The sequence below is a fragment of the Ranitomeya variabilis genome, chromosome 1 (genome assembly GCF_051348905.1).
Source record: "Ranitomeya variabilis isolate aRanVar5 chromosome 1, aRanVar5.hap1, whole genome shotgun sequence".
Taxonomy (NCBI): domain Eukaryota; kingdom Metazoa; phylum Chordata; class Amphibia; order Anura; family Dendrobatidae; genus Ranitomeya; species Ranitomeya variabilis.
Window position 1 is genome coordinate 7343564 of NC_135232.1, and position 20956 is coordinate 7364519.

General features: G+C 44.8%; 1 protein-coding gene across 1 annotated transcript in view; it reads right to left on the bottom strand.

The window, feature by feature from the left end:
• Nucleotides 1-20956, bottom strand: part of LOC143781443 (C-type lectin domain family 2 member D-like) — a 214294-nt gene that overhangs the window by 91883 nt on the left and 101455 nt on the right. Inside the window, exon 4 of the mRNA XM_077268088.1 lies at nucleotides 14178-14264. Coding sequence (XP_077124203.1) covers nucleotides 14178-14264 — 87 coding nt within the window. The remainder of the gene's footprint in view (nucleotides 1-14177; nucleotides 14265-20956) is intronic.

Consider the following 20956-nt stretch of genomic DNA (forward strand, 5'->3'; position numbering starts at 1 on the left):
GCACAGCCCACAGAGAACTATATACAGCCCACAGTAGCATACAGCACAGAGCACAGCCCACAGATAACTATATACAGCCCACAGTAGTATACAGCACAGAGCACAGCCCACAGAGAACTATATACAGCCCACAGCAGTATACAGCACAGAGCACAGCCCACAGAGAACTATATACAGCCCACAGCAGTATACAGCACAGAGCACAGCCCACAGAGAACTATATACAGCCCACAGCAGTATACAGCACATAGCACAGCCCAGAGAACTATATACAGCCCACAGCAGTATACAGCACAGAGCACAGCCCACAGAGAACTATATACAGCCCACAGTAGTATACAGCACAGAGCACAGCCCACAGAGAGCTATATACAGCCCACAGCAGTATACAGCACAGAGCACAGCCCACAGAGAACTATATACAGCCCACAGCAGTATACAGCACAGAGCACAGCCCACAGAGAACTATATACAGCCCACAGCAGTATACAGCACAGAGCACAGCCCGCAGAGAACTATATACAGCCCACAGCAGTATACAGCACAGAGCACAGCCCACAGAGAACTATATACAGCCCACAGCAGTATACAGCACATAGCACAGCCCACAGAGAGCTATATACAGCCCACAGCAGTATACAGCACAGAGCACAGCCCACAGAGTACTATATACAGCCCACAGCAGTATACAGCACAGAGCACAGCCCACAGAGAACTATATACAGCCCACAGTAGTATACAGCACAGAGCACAGCCCACAGAGAGCTATATACAGCCCACAGCAGTATACAGCACAGAGCACAGCCCACAGAGAACTATATACAGCCCACAGCAGTATACAGCACAGAGCACAGCCCACAGAGAACTATATACAGCCCACAGTAGTATACAGCACAGAGCACAGCCCACAGAGAACTATATACAGCCCACAGCAGTATACAGCACAGAGCACAGCCCACAGAGAACTATATACAGCCCACAGCAGTATACAGCACAGAGCACAGCCCACAGAGAACTATATACAGCCCACAGCAGTATACAGCACAGAGCACAGCCCACAGAGAACTATATACAGCCCACAGCAGTATACAGCACAGAGCACAGCCCACAGAGAACTATATACAGCCCACAGCAGTATACAGCACAGAGCACAGCCCACAGAGAACTATATACAGCCCACAGCAGTATACAGCACAGAGCACAGCCCACAGAGAACTATATACAGCCCACAGCAGTATACAGCACAGAGCACAGCCCACAGAGAACTATATACAGCCCACAGCAGTATACAGCACAGAGCACAGCCCACAGAGAACTATATACAGCCCACAGCAGTATACAGCACAGAGCACAGCCCACAGAGAACTATATACAGCCCACAGCAGTATACAGCACATAGCACAGCCCAGAGAACTATATACAGCCCACAGCAGTATACAGCACAGAGCACAGCCCACAGAGAACTATATACAGCCCACAGTAGTATACAGCACAGAGCACAGCCCACAGAGAGCTATATACAGCCCACAGCAGTATACAGCACAGAGCACAGCCCACAGAGAACTATATACAGCCCACAGTAGTATACAGCACAGAGCACAGCCCACAGAGAACTATATACAGCCCACAGCAGTATACAGCACAGAGCACAGCCCACAGAGAACTATATACAGCCCACAGCAGTATACAGCACAGAGCACAGCCCACAGAGAGCTATATACAGCCCACAGTAGTATACAGCACAGAGCACAGCCCACAGAGAACTATATACAGCCCACAGTAGTATACAGCACAGAGCACAGCCCACAGAGAACTATATACAGCCCACAGTAGTATACAGCACAGAGCACAGCCCACAGAGAACTATATACAGCCCACAGCAGTATACAGCACAGAGCACAGCCCACAGAGAACTATATACAGCCCACAGCAGTATACAGCACAGAGCACAGCCCACAGAGAGCTATATACAGCCCACAGTAGTATACAGCACAGAGCACAGCCCACAGAGAACTATATACAGCCCACAGTAGTATACAGCACAGAGCACAGCCCACAGAGAACTATATACAGCCCACAGTAGTATACAGCACAGAGCACAGCCCACAGAGAGCTATATACAGCCCACAGTAGTATACAGCACAGAGTACAGCCCACAGAGAACTATATATAGCACAGAGCACACAGTAGTATACAGCAGAGCACAGCCCACAGAGAACTATATACAGCCCACAGTAGTATACAGCACAGAGCACAGCCCACAGAGAACTATATACAGCCCACAGCAGTATACAGCACAGAGCACAGCCCACAGAGAACTATATATAGCACAGAGCACACAGTAGTATACAGCACAGAGCACAGCCCACAGAGAACTATATACAGCCCACAGTATACAGCACAGAGCACAGCCCACAGAGAGCTATATACAGCCCACAGCAGTATACAGCACAGAGCACAGCCCACAGAGAACTATATACAGCCCACAGCAGTATACAGCACAGAGCACAGCCCACAGAGAACTATATACAGCCCACAGCAGTATACAGCACAAAGCACAGCCCACAGAGAACTATATACAGCCCACAGCAGTATACAGCACAGAGCACAGCCCACAGAGTACTATATACAGCCCACAGTAGTATACAGCACAGAGCACAGCCCACAGAGAACTATATACAGCCCACAGCAGTATACAGCACAGAGCACAGCCCACAGAGAACTATATACAGCCCACAGCAGTATACAGCACAGAGCACAGCCCACAGAGAGCTATATACAGCCCACATCTCTTCTCTTCCTCCCCTCCCCTCCTCCGAGAATGGCCCCACAGTCCAGAAAAAAAAAAAACTCTCCTCACCTCTCCTCGTGCCCAGCGTTGCTTCCTGGTTCCTGCTCCTGTCTCAGCAGCTGCAGTCTGCCCGGGACACAGCAGGTGCGCGATGATATGACATCATCGCGCACCCGCAGTGTCAGAGGCAGAGCGGGGAATGATGGGAGAGGAGCGTCTGTAGACGATCTCTCCTCCATCATTGCATTCAACTGTACCGGCGTCTATACGCCGGTATAGTTGAATGCGACGGCGGCGGATTGAGCGGCCCACCACTGGCACCGGCCCTTCTGGCATTTGCCAGAAGTGCCCTATGGCCAGTCCGGCCCTGGATGTAAGTGATCTATACACATAGATGTAAGTGATCTATACACATAGATGTAAGCAGGGCCGGACTGGCCATAGGGCACTTCTGGCAAATGCCAGAAGGGCCGGTGCCAGTGGTGGGCCGCTCAATCCGCCGCCCCTGCCGTCGCATTCAACTATACCGGCGTATAGACGCCGGTACAGTTGAATGCAATGATGGAGGAGAGAGCGTCTACAGACGCTCCTCTCCCATCATTCCCCGCTCTGCCTCTGACACTGCGGGTGCGCGATGACGTCATATCATCGCGCACCTGCTGTGTCCCGGGCAGACTGCAGCTGCTGAGACAGGAGCAGGAACCAGGAAGCAACGCTGGGCACGAGGAGAGGTGAGGAGAGTTTTTTTTTTTCTGGACTGTGGGGCCATTCTCGGAGGAGGTGAGGGGAGGAAGAGAAGAGATGTGGGCTGTATATAGTTCTCTGTGGGCTGTGCTGTATACTGCTGTGGGCTGTATATAGTTCTCTGTGGGCTGTGCTCTGTGCTGTATACTGCTGTGGGCTGTATATAGTTCTCTGTGGGCTGTGCTCTGTGCTGTATACTACTGTGGGCTGTATATAGCTCTCTGTGGGCTGTGCTCTGTGCTGTATACTACTGTGGGCTGTATATAGCTCTCTGTGGGCTGTGCTCTGTGCTGTATACTACTGTGGGCTGTATATAGCTCTCTGTGGGCTGTGCTCTGTGCTGTATACTACTGTGGGCTGTATATAGTTCTCTGTGGGCTGTGCTCTGTGCTGTATACTACTGTGTGCTCTGTGCTATATATAGTTCTCTGTGGGCTGTGCTCTGTGCTGTATACTGCTGTGGGCTGTATATAGTTCTCTGTGGGCTGTGCTCTGTGCTGTATACTACTGTGTGCTCTGTGCTATATATAGTTCTCTGTGGGCTGTGCTCTGTGCTGTATACTACCGTGGGCTGTGTGCTATATATAGTACTCTGTGGGCTGTGCTCTGTGCTGTATACTACTGTGGGCTGTATATAGCTCTCTGTGGGCTGTGCTCTGTGCTGTATACTACTGTGTGCTCTGTGCTATATATAGTACTCTGTGGGCTGTGCTCTGTGCTGTATACTACTGTGGGCTGTATATAGTTCTCTGTGGGCTGTGCTCTGTGCTGTATACTGCTGTGGGCTGTATATAGTTCTCTGTGGGCTGTGCTCTGCTGTATACTACTGTGTGCTCTGTGCTATATATAGTACTCTGTGGGCTGTGCTCTGTGCTGTATACTACTGTGGGCTGTATATAGTACTCTGTGGGCTGTGCTCTGTGCTGTATACTGCTGTGGGCTGTATATAGTTCTCTGTGGGCTGTGCTCTGTGCTGTATACTGCTGTGGGCTGTATATAGTTCTCTGTGGGCTGTGCTCTGTGCTGTATACTACTGTGGGCTGTATATAGTACTCTGTGGGCTGTGCTCTGTGCTGTATACTGCTGTGGGCTGTATATAGTTCTCTGTGGGCTGTGCTCTGTGCTGTATACTACTGTGGGCTGTATATAGTTCTCTGTGGGCTGTGCTCTGTGCTGTATACTGCTGTGGGCTGTATATAGTTCTCTGTGGGCTGTGCTCTGTGCTGTATACTGCTGTGGGCTGTATATAGTACTCTGTGGGCTGTGCTCTGTGCTGTATACTGCTGTGGGCTGTATATAGTTCTCTGTGGGCTGTGCTCTGTGCTGTATACTACTGTGGGCTGTATATAGTTCTCTGTGGGCTGTGCTCTGTGCTGTATACTACTGTGGGCTGTATATAGTTCTTTGTGGGCTGTGCTCTGTGCTGTATACTGCTGTGGGCTGTATATAGTTCTCTGTGGGCTGTGCTCTGTGCTGTATACTACTGTGGGCTGTATATAGTTCTCTGTGGGCTGTGCTCTGTGCTGTATACTACTGTGGGCTGTATATAGCTCTCTGTGGGCTGTGCTCTGTGCTGTATACTACTGTGTGCTCTGTGCTATATATAGTACTCTGTGGGCTGTGCTCTGTGCTGTATACTACCGTGGGCTGTGTGCTATATATAGTACTCTGTGGGCTGTGCTCTGTGCTGTATACTACTGTGGGCTGTATATAGTACTCTGTGGGCTGTGCTCTGTGCTGTATACTACTGTGGGCTGTATATAGTACTCTGTGGGCTGTGCTCTGTGCTGTATACTACTGTGGGCTGTATATAGTACTCTGTGGGCTGTGCTCTGTGCTGTATACTACTGTGGGCTGTATATAGTACTCTGTTGGCTGTGCTCTGTGCTGTATACTACTGTGGGCTGTATATAGTACTCTGTGGGCTGTGCTCTGTGCTGTATACTACTGTGGGCTGTATATAGTACTCTGTGGGCTGTGCTCTGCTGTATACTGCTGTGGGCTGTATATAGCTCTCTGTGGGCTGTGCTCTGTGCTGTATACTACTGTGGGCTGTATATAGCTCTCTGTGGGCTGTGCTCTGTGCTGTATACTACTGTGTGCTCTGTGCTATATATAGTACTCTGTGGGCTGTGCTCTGTGCTGTATACTACTGTGTGCTATATATAGTTCTCTGGGCTGTGCTCTGTGCTGTATATTACTGTGGGCTGTATATAGTACTCTGTGGGCTGTGCTCTGTGCTGTATACTACTGTGGGCTGTATATAGTTATCTGTGGGCTGTGCTCTGTGCTGTATGCTACTGTGGGCTGTATATAGTTCTCTGTGGGCTGTGCTCTGTGCTGTATATAGTTCTCTGTGGGCTGTGCTCTGTGCTGTATACTACTGTGGGCTGTATATAGTTCTCTGTGGGCTGTGCTCTGTGCTGTATACCACTGTGGGCTGTATATAGTTCTCTGTGGGCTGTGCTCTGTGCTGTATACTACTGTGTGCTGTATATAGTTCTCTGTGGGCTGTGCTGTATATAGTACTCTGTGGGCTGTGCTGTATATAGTACTCTGTGGGCTGTGCTGTATATAGTACTCTGTGGGCTGTGCTGTATATAGTACTCTGTGGGCTGTGCTGTGTATAGTACTCTGTGGGCTGTGCTGTATATAGTACTCTGTGGGCTGTGCTGTGTATAGTTCTCTGTGGGCTGTGCTGTATATATTACTTTGTGGGCTGTGCTGTATATAGTACTCTCTGGGCTGGGCTGTATATAGTACTCTGTGGGCTGTGCTGTATATAGTACTCTGTGGGCTGTGCTGTGTATAGTACTCTGTGGGCTGTGCTGTGTATAGTTCTCTGTGGGCTGTGCTGTATATAGTACTCTCTGGGCTGTGCTGTATATAGTACTCTCTGGGCTGTGCTTTATATAGTACTCTGGGCTGTGCTGTATATAGTACTCTGGGCTGTGCTTTATATAGTTCTCTGTGGGCTGTGCTGTATATAGTTCTCTGTGGGCTGTGCTGTATATAGTTCTCTGTGGGCTGTGCTGTATATATTACTTTGTGGGCTGTGCTGTATATATTACTCTGTGGGCTGTGCTGTATACTACTGTGTGGACTGTGCTGTATACTTCTACGTGGGCTGTGCTGTATACTACTGTGTGGTCTGTGCTGTATACTACTGTGTGGTCTGTGCTGAATACTGCTGTGTGGGCTGTGTTATCTACTACGCGAGCTGTGCTATAGTATGCAGGCTGTGCTGTATACTATGCGGTTTGTGCTATATAATATGCGGGCTTTGCTATATACTATGGGGAGTATATTATATTCTATGGGGGAGGCCATGTTATGTACTATGTGGCTGTGTTATATACTATTGTGGGGGTATATTATATTCTATGGGGGAGGCTGCGTTATATACTATGGGGGGCTGCATTATATTCTATGGGGGGCTACATTATATATTATGGGGAGGTGGGCTGTATTATATTCTATGGGGGTTACATACTCTGGGGTGGCTGCATTATACTCTGTGGGGTGGCTGCATTATACTCTGGGGTGGCTGCATTATACTCTGGGGTGGCTGCATTATACTCTGGGGTGGCTGCATTATACTCTGGGGTGGCTGCATTATACTATATGTGGGCTGCATTATACTGTATCGAGGACTATGGGGAATACGTTATACTATATGAAGAACTATGGGGTGCATTATACTATGGGAAGTGAATTGTACTACATGGATGACTGTGGCGGTGCATTATACTATATGGAGCACTATGAGGATTGTATTATGCTATATGGAGGACTATGAGGATTGTATTATACTATGTGGAGGACTGAGCAGTGTATTTTAATATATGGAGGACTATAGGGAGTGTATTATACTATATGGAGGACTATGGAGCACATTATAATATATGGAGGACTATGGGGTGTATTTTACTAAACAAGTAAAATGCTGCATATTCGGATTGTTTTTGCTGGAACAAAAAGCCTTGTTGTCAGCAGCACATTGCCAGTGTAAACTGTAGATGTGCTGCTGAAAACATGATACTGTATGGTGATCTGTTAGTGATCTATTAGTGATCGTTCTGTCTCATCATTATTCCTCAGCTGGTGGAAAGAGGCCGGGAAACAAGCGTTGAACAACTTCTGTATTGTCGATCAAACTCGTTTAGCGGCCTGAACTCAGCGCACGTAAATACAACAGAAAGGCTTCTGTGTGATGTGCAATATGTTAGCATTTGGGGACCCATTTTAAACTTTGCCTAGGGCCCCACTTTGCCTAAAACCGGCCCTGCCTACAAGTGTACAAAGATATTATACAGTCACCATGTGACAAGTGGGCCTGTGTAACTTCAAATGCCAGGGCTGAATTTTAGTCCCAGTCCGGCCCTGGATGTAAGTGATCTATACACATAGATGTAAGTGATCTATACACATAGATGTAAAGGCCCCCGTCTCACATAGCGAGATCGCTGCTGAGTCACAAGTTTTGTGACGCAACAGCGACCTCAGTAGCGATCTCGCTATGTGTGACACGTACCAGCGATCAGGCCCCTGCTGCGAGATCGCTGGTCGTGTCGGAATGGCCTGGACCTTTTTTCGGTCGTTGAGGACCCACTGACATCGCTGAATCGGTGTGTGTGACACCGATCCAGCGATGTCTTCACTGGTAACCAGGGTAAACATCGGGTTACTAAGCGCAGGGCCGCGCTTAGTAACCCGATGTTTACCCTGGTTACCAGCGTAAATGTAAAAAAAAAAAAACACTACATACTCGCCTTCTGATGTCCGTCAGGTCCCTTGCCGTCTGCTTCCTGCTCTCACTGACTGCCGGCCGTACAGTGAGAAGTGAGAGCACAGCGGTGACGTCACTGCTGCGCTCTGCTCTCACTGTACGGCCGGATCTCAGTCAGAGCAGGAAGCAGACGGCAAGGGACCTGACGGACATCAGAAGGCGAGTATGTAGTGTTTGTTTTTTTTGGTAACCAGGGTAAACATCGGGTTACTAAGCGCGGCCCTGCGCTTAGTAACTCGATGTTTACCCTGGTTACCCGGGTGCTGCAGGGGGACTTCGGCATCGTTGAAGACAGTTTCAACGATGCCGAAGTCGTTCCCCTGATCGTTGGTCGCTGGAGAGAGCGGTCTGTGTGACAGCGACCACACAGCGACCACACAGCGACTTACCAACGATCACGGCCAGGTCGTATCGCTGGTCGTGATCGTTGGTAAATCGCTTAGTGAGACGGGGCCTTTAGTGCTGTATGCACATAGATGTAAGTGATCTATACACATAGATGTAAGTGATCTATACACACAGATGTAAGTGATCTATACACATAGATGTAAGTGATCTATACACATAGATGTAAGTGATCTATACACATAGATGTAAGTGATCTATACACACAGATGTAAGTGATCTATACACATAGATGTAAGTGCTCTATACACATAGATGTAAGTGATCTATACACATAGATGTAAGAGATCTATACACATAGATGTAAGTGCTCTATACACATAGATGTAAGTGATCTATACACATAGATGTAAGTGATCTATACACATAGATGTAAGTGATCTATACACATAGATGTAAGTGATCTATACACATAGATATAAGTGCTCTATACACATAGATGTAAGTGATCTATACACATAGATGTAAGTGATCTATACACATAGATGTAAGTGATCTATACACATAGATGTAAGTGATCTATACACATAGATGTAAGTGATCTATACACATAGATGTAAGTGATCTATACACATAGATGTAAGTGATCTATACACATAGATGTAAGTGATCTATACACATAGATGTACGTGATCTACACACATAGATGTAAGTGCTCTATACACAGAGATGTAAGTGATCTATACACATAGATGTAAGTGATCTATACACATAGATGTAAGTGCTCTATACACATAGATGTAAGTGATCTATACACATAGATGTAAGTGATCTATACACATAGATGTAAGTGATCTATACACATAGATGTAAGTGATCTATACACATAGATGTAAGTGATCTATACACATAGATGTAAGTGATCTATACACATAGATGTAAGTGCTCTACACACATAGATGTAAGTGATCTACACATAGATGTAAGTGATCTATACACATAGATGTAAGTGATCTATACACATAGATGTAAGTGATCTATACACATAGATGTAAGTGATCTATACACATAGATGTAAGTGATCTATACACATAGATGTAAGTGATCTATACACATAGATGTAAGTGATCTATACACATAGATGTAAGTGCTCTACACACATAGATGTAAGTGATCTATACACATAGATGTAAGTGATCTATACACATAGATGTAAGTGATCTATACACATAGATGTAAGTGATCTATACACATAGATGTATGTGATCTATACACATAGATGTAAGTGATCTATACACATAGATGTAAGTGATCTATACACATAGATGTAAGTGATCTATACACATAGATGTAAGTGCTCTATACACATAGATGTAAGTGATCTATACACATAGATGTAAGTGATCTATACACATAGATGTAAGTGATCTATACACATAGATGTAAGTGATCTATACACGTAGATGTAAGTGATCTACACACGTAGATGTAAGTGATCTATACACAGAGATGTAAGTGATCTATACACGTAGATGTAAGTGCTCTATACACAGAGATGTAAGTAATCTATACACGTAGATGTAAGTGATCTATACATGTAGATGTAAGTGATCTATACACGTAGATGTAAGTGATCTATACACGTAGATGTAAGTGTTCTATACACGTAGATGTAAGTGATCTATACACGTAGATGTAAGTGATCTATACACAGAGATGTAAGTGATCTATACACGTAGATGTAAGTGCTCTATACACAGAGATGTAAGTAATCTATACACGTAGATGTAAGTGATCTATACACACAGATGTAAGTGATCTATACACACAGATGTAAGTGATCTATACACACAGATGTAAGTGCTCTATACACAGAGATGTAAGTGATCTATACACATAGATGTAAGTGATCTATACACACAGATGTAAGTGATCTATACACATAGATGTAAGTGATCTATACACAGAGATGTAAGTGATCTATACACAGAGATGTAAGTGATCTATACACATAGATGTAAGTGATCTATACACACAGATGTAAGTGATCTATACACATAGATGTAAGTGATCTATACACATAGATGTAAGTGATCTATACACATAGATGTAAGTGATCTATACACATAGATGTAAGTGCTCTATACACATAGATGTAAGTGATCTATACACGTAGATGTAAGTGATCTATACACGTAGATGTAAGTGCTCTATACACGTAGATGTAAGTGATCTATACACGTAGATGTAAGTGATCTATACACGTAGATGTAAGTGATCTATACACGTAGATGTAAGTGCTCTATACACGTAGATGTAAGTGATCTATACACACAGATGTAAGTGATCTATACACATAGATGTAAGTGATCTATACACATAGATGTAAGTGATCTATACACACAGATGTAAGTGATCTACACACATAGATGTAAGTGATCTATACACATAGATGTAAGTGATCTATACACATAGATGTAAGTGATCTATACACATAGATGTAAGTGATCTATACACAGAGATGTAAGTGATCTATACACAGAGATGTAAGTGATCTATACACACAGATGTAAGTGATCTATACACACAGATGTAAGTGATCTATACACATAGATGTAAGTGATCTATACACATAGATGTAAGTGATCTATACACATAGATGTAAGTGATCTATACACATAGATGTAAGTGCTCTATACACATAGATGTAAGTGATCTATACACATAGATGTAAGTGATCTATACACGTAGATGTAAGTGATCTATACACGTAGATGTAAGTGATCTATACACATAGATGTAAGTGATCTATACACGTAGATGTAAGTGATCTATACACGTAGATGTAAGTGATCTATACACAGAGATGTAAGTGATCTATACACGTAGATGTAAGTGCTCTATACACAGAGATGTAAGTAATCTATACACGTAGATGTAAGTGATCTATACACGTAGATGTAAGTGATCTATACACGTAGATGTAAGTGATCTATACACGTAGATGTAAGTGATCTATACACGTAGATGTAAGTGCTCTATACACGTAGATGTAAGTGATCTATACACGTAGATGTAAGTGATCTATACACGTAGATGTAAGTGATCTATACACGTAGATGTAAGTGCTCTATACACGTAGATGTAAGTGATCTATACACACAGATGTAAGTGATCTATACACATAGATGTAAGTGATCTATACACATAGATGTAAGTGATCTATACACACAGATGTAAGTGATCTACACACATAGATGTAAGTGATCTATACACATAGATGTAAGTGATCTATACACATAGATGTAAGTGATCTATACACATAGATGTAAGTGATCTATACACATAGATGTAAGTGATCTATACACACAGATGTAAGTGATCTATACACATAGATGTAAGTGATCTATACACATAGATGTAAGTGATCTATACACACAGATGTAAGTGATCTATACACACAGATGTAAGTGATCTATACACATAGATGTAAGTGATCTATACACACAGATGTAAGTGATCTATACACACAGATGTAAGTGATCTATACACATAGATGTAAGTGCTCTATACACATAGATGTAAGTGATCTATACACACAGATGTAAGTGATCTATACACATAGATGTAAGTGATCTATACACATAGATGTAAGTGCTCTATACACATAGATGTAAGTGATCTATACACATAGATGTAAGTGATCTATACACATAGATGTAAGTGATCTATACACATAGATGTAAGTGATCTATACACATAGATGTAAGTGATCTATACACATAGATGTAAGTGATCTATACACATAGATGTAAGTGATCTATACACACAGATGTAAGTGATCTATACACATAGATGTAAGTGCTCTATACACACAGATGTAAGTGATCTATACACACAGATGTAAGTGATCTATACACACAGATGTAAGTGATCTATACACACAGATGTAAGTGCTCTATACACACAGATGTAAGTGATCTATACACACAGATGTAAGTGATCTATACACACAGATGTAAGTGCTCTATACACAGAGATGTAAGTGATCTATACACATAGATGTAAGTGATCTATACACACAGATGTAAGTGATCTATACACATAGATGTAAGTGATCTATACACAGAGATGTAAGTGATCTATACACAGAGATGTAAGTGATCTATACACATAGATGTAAGTGATCTATACACAGAGATGTAAGTGATCTATACACATAGATGTAAGTGATCTATACACATAGATGTAAGTGATCTATACACATAGATGTAAGTGATCTATACACATAGATGTAAGTGATCTATACACATAGATGTAAGTGATCTATACACATAGATGTAAGTGATCTATACACAGAGATGTAAGTGATCTATACACATAGATGTAAGTGATCTATACACAGAGATGTAAGTGATCTATACACAGAGATGTAAGTGATCTATACACACATAGATGTAAGTGATCTATACACAGAGATGTAAGTGATCTATACACATAGATGTAAGTGATCTATACACATAGTTGTAAGTGATCTACACACATAGATGTAAGTGATCTATACACACAGATGTAAGTGATCTATACACATAGATGTAAGTGCTCTATACACATAGATGTAAGTGATCTATACACACAGATGTAAGTGATCTATACACATAGATGTAAGTGATCTATACACATAGATGTAAGTGATCTATACACACAGATGTAAGTGATCTATACACATAGATGTAAGTGATCTATACACATAGATGTAAGTGATCTATACACATAGATGTAAGTGGAATAGGAATAGACTAGGGAAGATAGATAGTGCCTTACCCTATATGTATGTCCCTTCCTTGCAGCGGAGGTTGGCACCCTGGGAAGCGATATGGCGCCCCCGCTCCACGTCGACTGACCCTTTATGACCTGTATAGGGTCATAAAGGGTCAATCAACATGGAGTGGGGGCGCCATATCGCTTCCCAGCATACATAAGGAAGGGACATACATATAGGGTAAGGCACTATCTATCTTCCCTGGTCAATCACAGTCATAACCTTTTTTGCACTGTGACGCCACTGACACTACTAGGATTTGACCCTTCATTCCTTTTTACACGTAAATAGAATTTTTTGGTCTTTTTCATATACTTTTAATATTCATTAGTAAAAGTTATTTTAGGGTTCTTTTTTGTTTCTATGGTTTTTTGACTATTTGTGTTACCATCAATATAACATGACACGAAGATCAAACATAAGGGGACAACAGAGAAGAAAATAGAACATGAAGAAGGTAGAAGTCAGAAGAAAGAAGAACTGGACAAACAAGGAAGGAGAAAAAATTAGAACAATGAAAAAAACAACAAATGTAGCCTAGAGTATGAGTATTGACCTATGTGAGAAGTAGGGGAGATGCGTACAGATTGGTGGCGCTCATAACACAGGACGGGTTTTTACCATGACCAGTGGTCTCATGAAGGAGTCTTACATGAAGTGCATTAGATTTTATATCAAGAACTCACAGGAGACGAAACCAGTGATGGTGGAGATGAGAAGAACCAGACACATGGCGGCCAACGAGGGGACCAGGATCACAGAGCAGCGCCTTCCTGCTGGATCAATAAAAAGTACATTGCCCGATAATCACAAAAACCATCAGCAGGACAACAAAGATTACAGCAAGAGATATTTACATTTCAAGAAATATCACTACGAAGCATGAAATCTCATAAAGTTAATTACACGTAAAGCTGCAGCACAAGAGAAGTCCATGGGATATGAAAGAATGCTTATCGTCACATTCTAAGCCTTATCTGAAATGTTTCCAGCCTCTTACCTACCCTCAGTCCTGAAACTGGTGAATACAAGGCCTGAAGAAATGATACGTCAACTCCTCCGACTGCTCTATGTCCTCCATTACACTGATCACCTTCACATCTCTCACATCAGCTCCTGTGACTGCTCTACGTCCTCCATTACACTGATCACCTTCACATCTCTCACATCAGCTCCTGTGACTGCTCTATGTCCTCCATTACACTGATCACCATCACATCTCTCACATCAGCTCCTGTGACTGCTCTATGTCCTCCATTACACTGATCACCTTCACATCTCTCACATCAGCTCCTGTGACTGCTCTATGTCCTCCATTACACTGATCACCATCACATCTCTCACATCAGCTCCTGTGACTGCTCTATGTCCTCCATTACACTGGCCACCTTCACATCTCTCACATCAGCTCCTGTGACTGCTCTATGTCCTCCATTACACTGATCACCTTCACATCTCTCACATCAGCTCCTGTGACTGCTCTATGTCCTCCATTACACTGATCACCATCACATCTCTCACATCAGCTCCTGTGACTGCTCTATGTCCTCCATTACACTGATCACCTTCACATCTCTCACATCAGCTCCTGTGACTGCTCTATGTCCTCCATTACACTGATCACCTTCACATCTCTCACATCAGCTCCTGTGACTGCTCTATGTCCTCCATTACACTGATCACCATCACATCTCTCACATCAGCTCCTGTGACTGCTCTATGTCCTCCATTACACTGGCCACCTTCACATCTCTCACATCAGCTCCTGTGACTGCTCTATGTCCTCCATTACACTGATCACCATCACATCTCTCACATCAGCTCCTGTGACTGCTCTATGTCCTCCATTACACTGATCACCTTCACATCTCTCACATCAGCTCCTGTGACTGCACTATGTCCTCCATTACACTGATCACCGTCACATCTCTCACATCAGCTCCTGTGACTGCTCTACGTCCTCCATTACACTGATCACCGTCACATCTCTCACATCAGCTCCTGTGACTGCTCTACGTCCTCCATTACACTGATCACCGTCACATCTCTCACATCAGCTCCTGTGACTGCTCTACGTCCTCCATTACACTGATCACCATCAAATCTCTCACATCAGCTCCTGTGACTGCTCTACGTCCTCCATTACACTGTCCACCTTCACATCTCTCACATCAGCTCCTGTGACTGCACTATGTCCTCCATTACACTGATCACCATCACATCTCTCACATCAGCTCCTGAGACTGCTCTACGTCCTCCATTACACTGATCACCATCACATCTCTCACATCAGCTCCTGTGACTGCTCTACGTCCTCCATTACACTGATCACCATCACATCTCTCGCATCAGCTCCTGTGACTGCTCTTTGTCCTCCATTACACTAATCACCTTCACATCTCTCACATCAGCTCCTGTGACTGCTCTATGTCCTCCATTACACTGATCACCGTCACATCTCTCACATCAGCTCCTGTGACTGCTCTACGTCCTCCATTACACTGATCACCTTCACATCTCTCACATCAGCTCCTGTGACTGCTCTACGTCCTCCATTACACTGATCACCTTCACATCTCTCACATCAGCTCCTGTGACTGCTCTACGTCCTCCATTACACTGATCACCATCATATCTCTCACATCAGCTCCTGTGACTGCTCTATATCCTCCATTACACTGATCACCGTCACATCTCTCACATCAGCTCCTGTGACTGCTCTACGTCCTCCATTACACTGATCACCATCACATCTCTCACATCAGCTCCTGTGACTGCTCTACATCCTCCATTACACTGATCACCGTCACATCTCTCACATCACCTCCTGTGACTGCTCTATGTCCTCCATTACACTGATCACCATCACATCTCTCACATCCGCTCCTGTGACTGCTCTACATCCTCCATTACACTGATCACCATCACATCTCTCACATCAGCTCCTGTGACTGCTCTACGTCCTCCATTACACTGATCACCATCACATCTCTCACATCAGCTCCTGTGACTGCTCTACGTCCTCCATTACACTGATCACCTTCACATCTCTCACATCAGCTCCTGTGACTGCTCTACGTCCTCCATTACACAGATCACCGTCACATCTCTCACATCAGCTCCTGTGACTGCTCTATGTCCTCCATTACACTGATCACCTTCACATCTCTCACATCAGCTCCTGTGACTGCTCTACGTCCTCCATTACACTGATAACCATCACATCTCTCACATCAGCTCCTGTGACTGCTCTACGTCCTCCATTACACTGATCACCATCACATCTCTCACATCAGCTCCTGTGACTGCTCTATGTCCTCCATTATACTGATCACCGTCACATCTCTCACATCAGCTCCTGTGACTGCTCTACGTCCTCCATTACACTGATCACCGTCACATCTCTCACATCAGCTCCTGTGACTACTCTATGTCCTCCATTACACTGATCACCGTCACATCTCTCACATCAGCTCCTGTGACTGCTCTACGTCCTCCATTACACTGATCACCGTCACATCTCTCACATCAGCTCCTGTGACTACTCTATGTCCTCCATTACACTGATCACCATCACATCTCTAACATCAGCTCCTGTGACTGCTCTATGTCCTCCATTACACTGATCACCATCACATCTCTCACATCAGCTCCTGTGACTGCTCTACGTCCTCCATTACACTGATCACCGTCACATCTCTCACATCAGCTCCTGTGACTGCTCTACGTCCTCCATTACACTGATCACCATCACATCTCTCACATCAGCTCCTGTGACTGCTCTATGTCCTCCATTACAGTGATCACCGTCACATCTCTCACATCAGCTCCTGTGACTGCTCTATGTCCTCCATTACACTGATCGCCATCACATCTCTCACATCAGCTCCTGTGACTGCTCTATGTCCTCCATTACACTGATCACCGTCACATCTCTCACATCAGCTCCTGTGACTGCTCTACGTCCTCCATTACACTGATCACCATCACATCTCTCACATCAGCTCCTGTGACTGCTCTATGTCCTCCATTACACTGATCACCATCACATCTCTCACATCAGCTCCTGTGACTGCTCTATGTCCTCCATTACAGTGATCACCGTCACATCTCTCACATCAGCTCCTGTGACTGCTCTATGTCCTCCATTACACTGATCACCATCACATCTCTCACATCAGCTCCTGTGACTGCTCTATGTCCTCCATTACACTGATCACCTTCACATCTCTCACATCAGCTCCTGTGACTGCTCTATGTCCTCCATTACACTGATCACCATCACATCTCTCACATCAGCTCCTGTGACTGCTCTACGTCCTCCATTACAGTGATCACCGTCACATCTCTCACATCAGCTCCTGTGACTGCTCTACATCCTCCATTACACTGATCGCCATCACATCTCTCACATCAGCTCCTGTGACTGCTCTATGTCCTCCATTACACTGATCGCCATCACATCTCTCACATCAGCTCCTGTGACTGCTCTATGTCCTCCATTACACTGATCACCGTCACATCTCTCACATCAGCTCCTGTGACTGCTCTACGTCCTCCATTACACTGATCACCGTCACATCTCTCACATCAGCTCCTGTGACTGCTCTATGTCCTCCATTACACTGATCACCATCACATCTCTCACATCAGCTCCTGTGACTGCTCTACATCCTCCATTACACTGATCACCATCACATCTCTCACATCAGCTCCTGTGACTGCTCTACGTCCTCCATTACACTGATCACCATCACATCTCTCACATCAGCTCCTGTGACTGCTCTATGTCCTCCATTACACTGATCACCTTCACATCACTCACATCAGCTCCTGTGACTGCTCTATGTCCTCCATTATACTGATCACCATCACATCTCTCACATCAGCTCCTGTGACTGCTCTACGTCCTCCATTACACTGATCACCGTCACATCTCTCACATCAGCTCCTGTGACTGCTCTATGTCCTCCATTACACTGATCACCATCACATCTCTCACATCAGCTCCTGTGACTGCTCTACGTCCTCCATTACACTGATTACCGTCACATCTCTCACATCAGCTCCTGTGACTGCTCTACGTCCTCCATTACACTGATTACCGTCACATCTCTCACATCAGCTCCTGTGACTGCTCTATGTCCTCCATTACACTGATCACCGTCACATCTCTCACATCAGCTCCTGTGACTGCTCTACGTCCTCCATTACACTGATCACCGTCACATCTCTCACATCAGCTCCTGTGACTGCTCTATGTCCTCCATTACACTGATCACCATCACATCTCTCACATCAGCTCCTGTGACTGCTCTATGTCCTCCATTACACTGATCACCGTCACATCTCTCACATCAGCTCCTGTGACTGCTCTATGTCCTCCATTACACTGATCACCGTCACATCTCTCACATCAGCTCCTGTGACTGCTCTATGTCCTCCATTACACTGATCACCTTCACATCTCTCACATCAGCTTCTGTGACTGCTCTATGTCCTCCATTACACTGATCACCTTCACATCTCTCACATCAGCTCCTGTGACTGCTCTACGTCCTCCATTACACTGATCACCTTCACATCTCTCACATCAGCTCCTGTGACTGCTCTATGTCCTCCATTACACTGATCACCGTCACTTCTCTCACATCTGCTCCTGTGACTGCTCTATGTCCTCCATTACACTGATCACCTTCACATCTCTCACATCAGCTCCTGTGACTGCTCTACGTCCTCCATTACACTGATCACCTTCACATCTCTCACATCAGCTCCTGTGACTGCTCTATGTCCTCCATTACACTGATCACCGTCACATCTCTCACATCAGCTCCTGTGACTGCTCTATGTCCTCCATTACACTGATCACCGTCACATCTCTCACATCAGCTCCTGTGACTGCTCTACGTCCTCCATTACACTGATCACCTTCACATCTCTCACATCAGCTCCTGTGACTGCTCTATGTCCTCCATTACACTGATCACCATCACATCTCTCACATCAGCTCCTGTGACTGCTCTATGTCCTCCATTACACTGATCACCGTCACATCTCTCACATCAGCTCCTGTGACTGCTCTATGTCCTCCATTACACTGATCACCATCACATCTCTCACATCAGCTCCTGTGACTGCTCTATGTCCTCCATTATACTGATCACCTTCACATCTCTCACATCAGCTCCTGTGACTGCTCTATGTCCTTCATTACACTGATCACCATCACATCTCTCACATCAGCTCCTGTGACTGCTCTATGTCCTCCATTATACTGATCACCTTCACATCTCTCACATCAGCTCCTGTGACTGCTCTATGTCCTCCATTACACTGATCACCATCACATCTCTCACATCAGCTCCTGTGACTGCTCTATGTCCTCCATTACACTGATCACCATCACATCTCTCACATCTGCTCCTGTGACTGCTCTATGTCCTCCATTACACTGATCACCGTCACATCTCTCACATCAGCTCCTGTAACTGCTCTATGTCCTCCATTACACTGATCACCATCACATCTCTCACATCAGCTCCTGTGACTGCTCTATGTCCTCCATTACACTGATCACCATCACATCTCTCACATCAGCTCCTGTGACTGCTCTACGTCCTCCATTACACTGATCACCATCACATCTCTCACATCAGCTCCTGTGACTACTCTATGTCCTCCATTACACTGATCACCATCACATCTCTCACATCAGCTCCTGTGACTGCTCTACGTCCTCCATTACACTGATCACCTTCACATCTCTCACATCAGCTCCTGTGACTGCTCTACATCCTCCATTACACTGATCACCATCACATCTCTCACATCAGCTCCTGTGACTGCTCTATGTCCTCCATTACACTGATCACCGTCACATCTCTCACATCAGCTCCTGTGACTGCTCTATGTCCTCCATTACACTGATCACCTTCACATCACTCACATCAGCTCCTGTGACTGCTCTACATCCTCCATTACACTGATCACCATCACATCTCTCACATCAGCTCCTGTGACTGCTCTATGTCCTCCATTACACTGATCACCGTCACATCTCTCACATCAGCTCCTGTGACTGCTCTACATCCTCCATTACACTGATCACCATCACATCTCTCACATCAGCTCCTGTGACTGCTCTACGTCCTCCATTACACTGATCACCATCACATCTCTCACATCAGCTCCTGTTACTGCTCTATGTCCTCCATTACACTGATCACCGTCACATCTCTCACATCAGCTCCTGTGACTGCTCTACGTCCTCCATTACACTGATCACCATCACATCTCTCACATCAGCTCCTGTGACTGCTCTATATCCTCCATTACACTGTCCACCTTCACATCTCTCACATCAGCTCCTGTGACCGCTCTATGTCCTCCATTATACTGGCCACCTTCACATCTCTCACATCAGCTCCTGTTACTGCTCTACGTCCTCCATTACACTGATCAC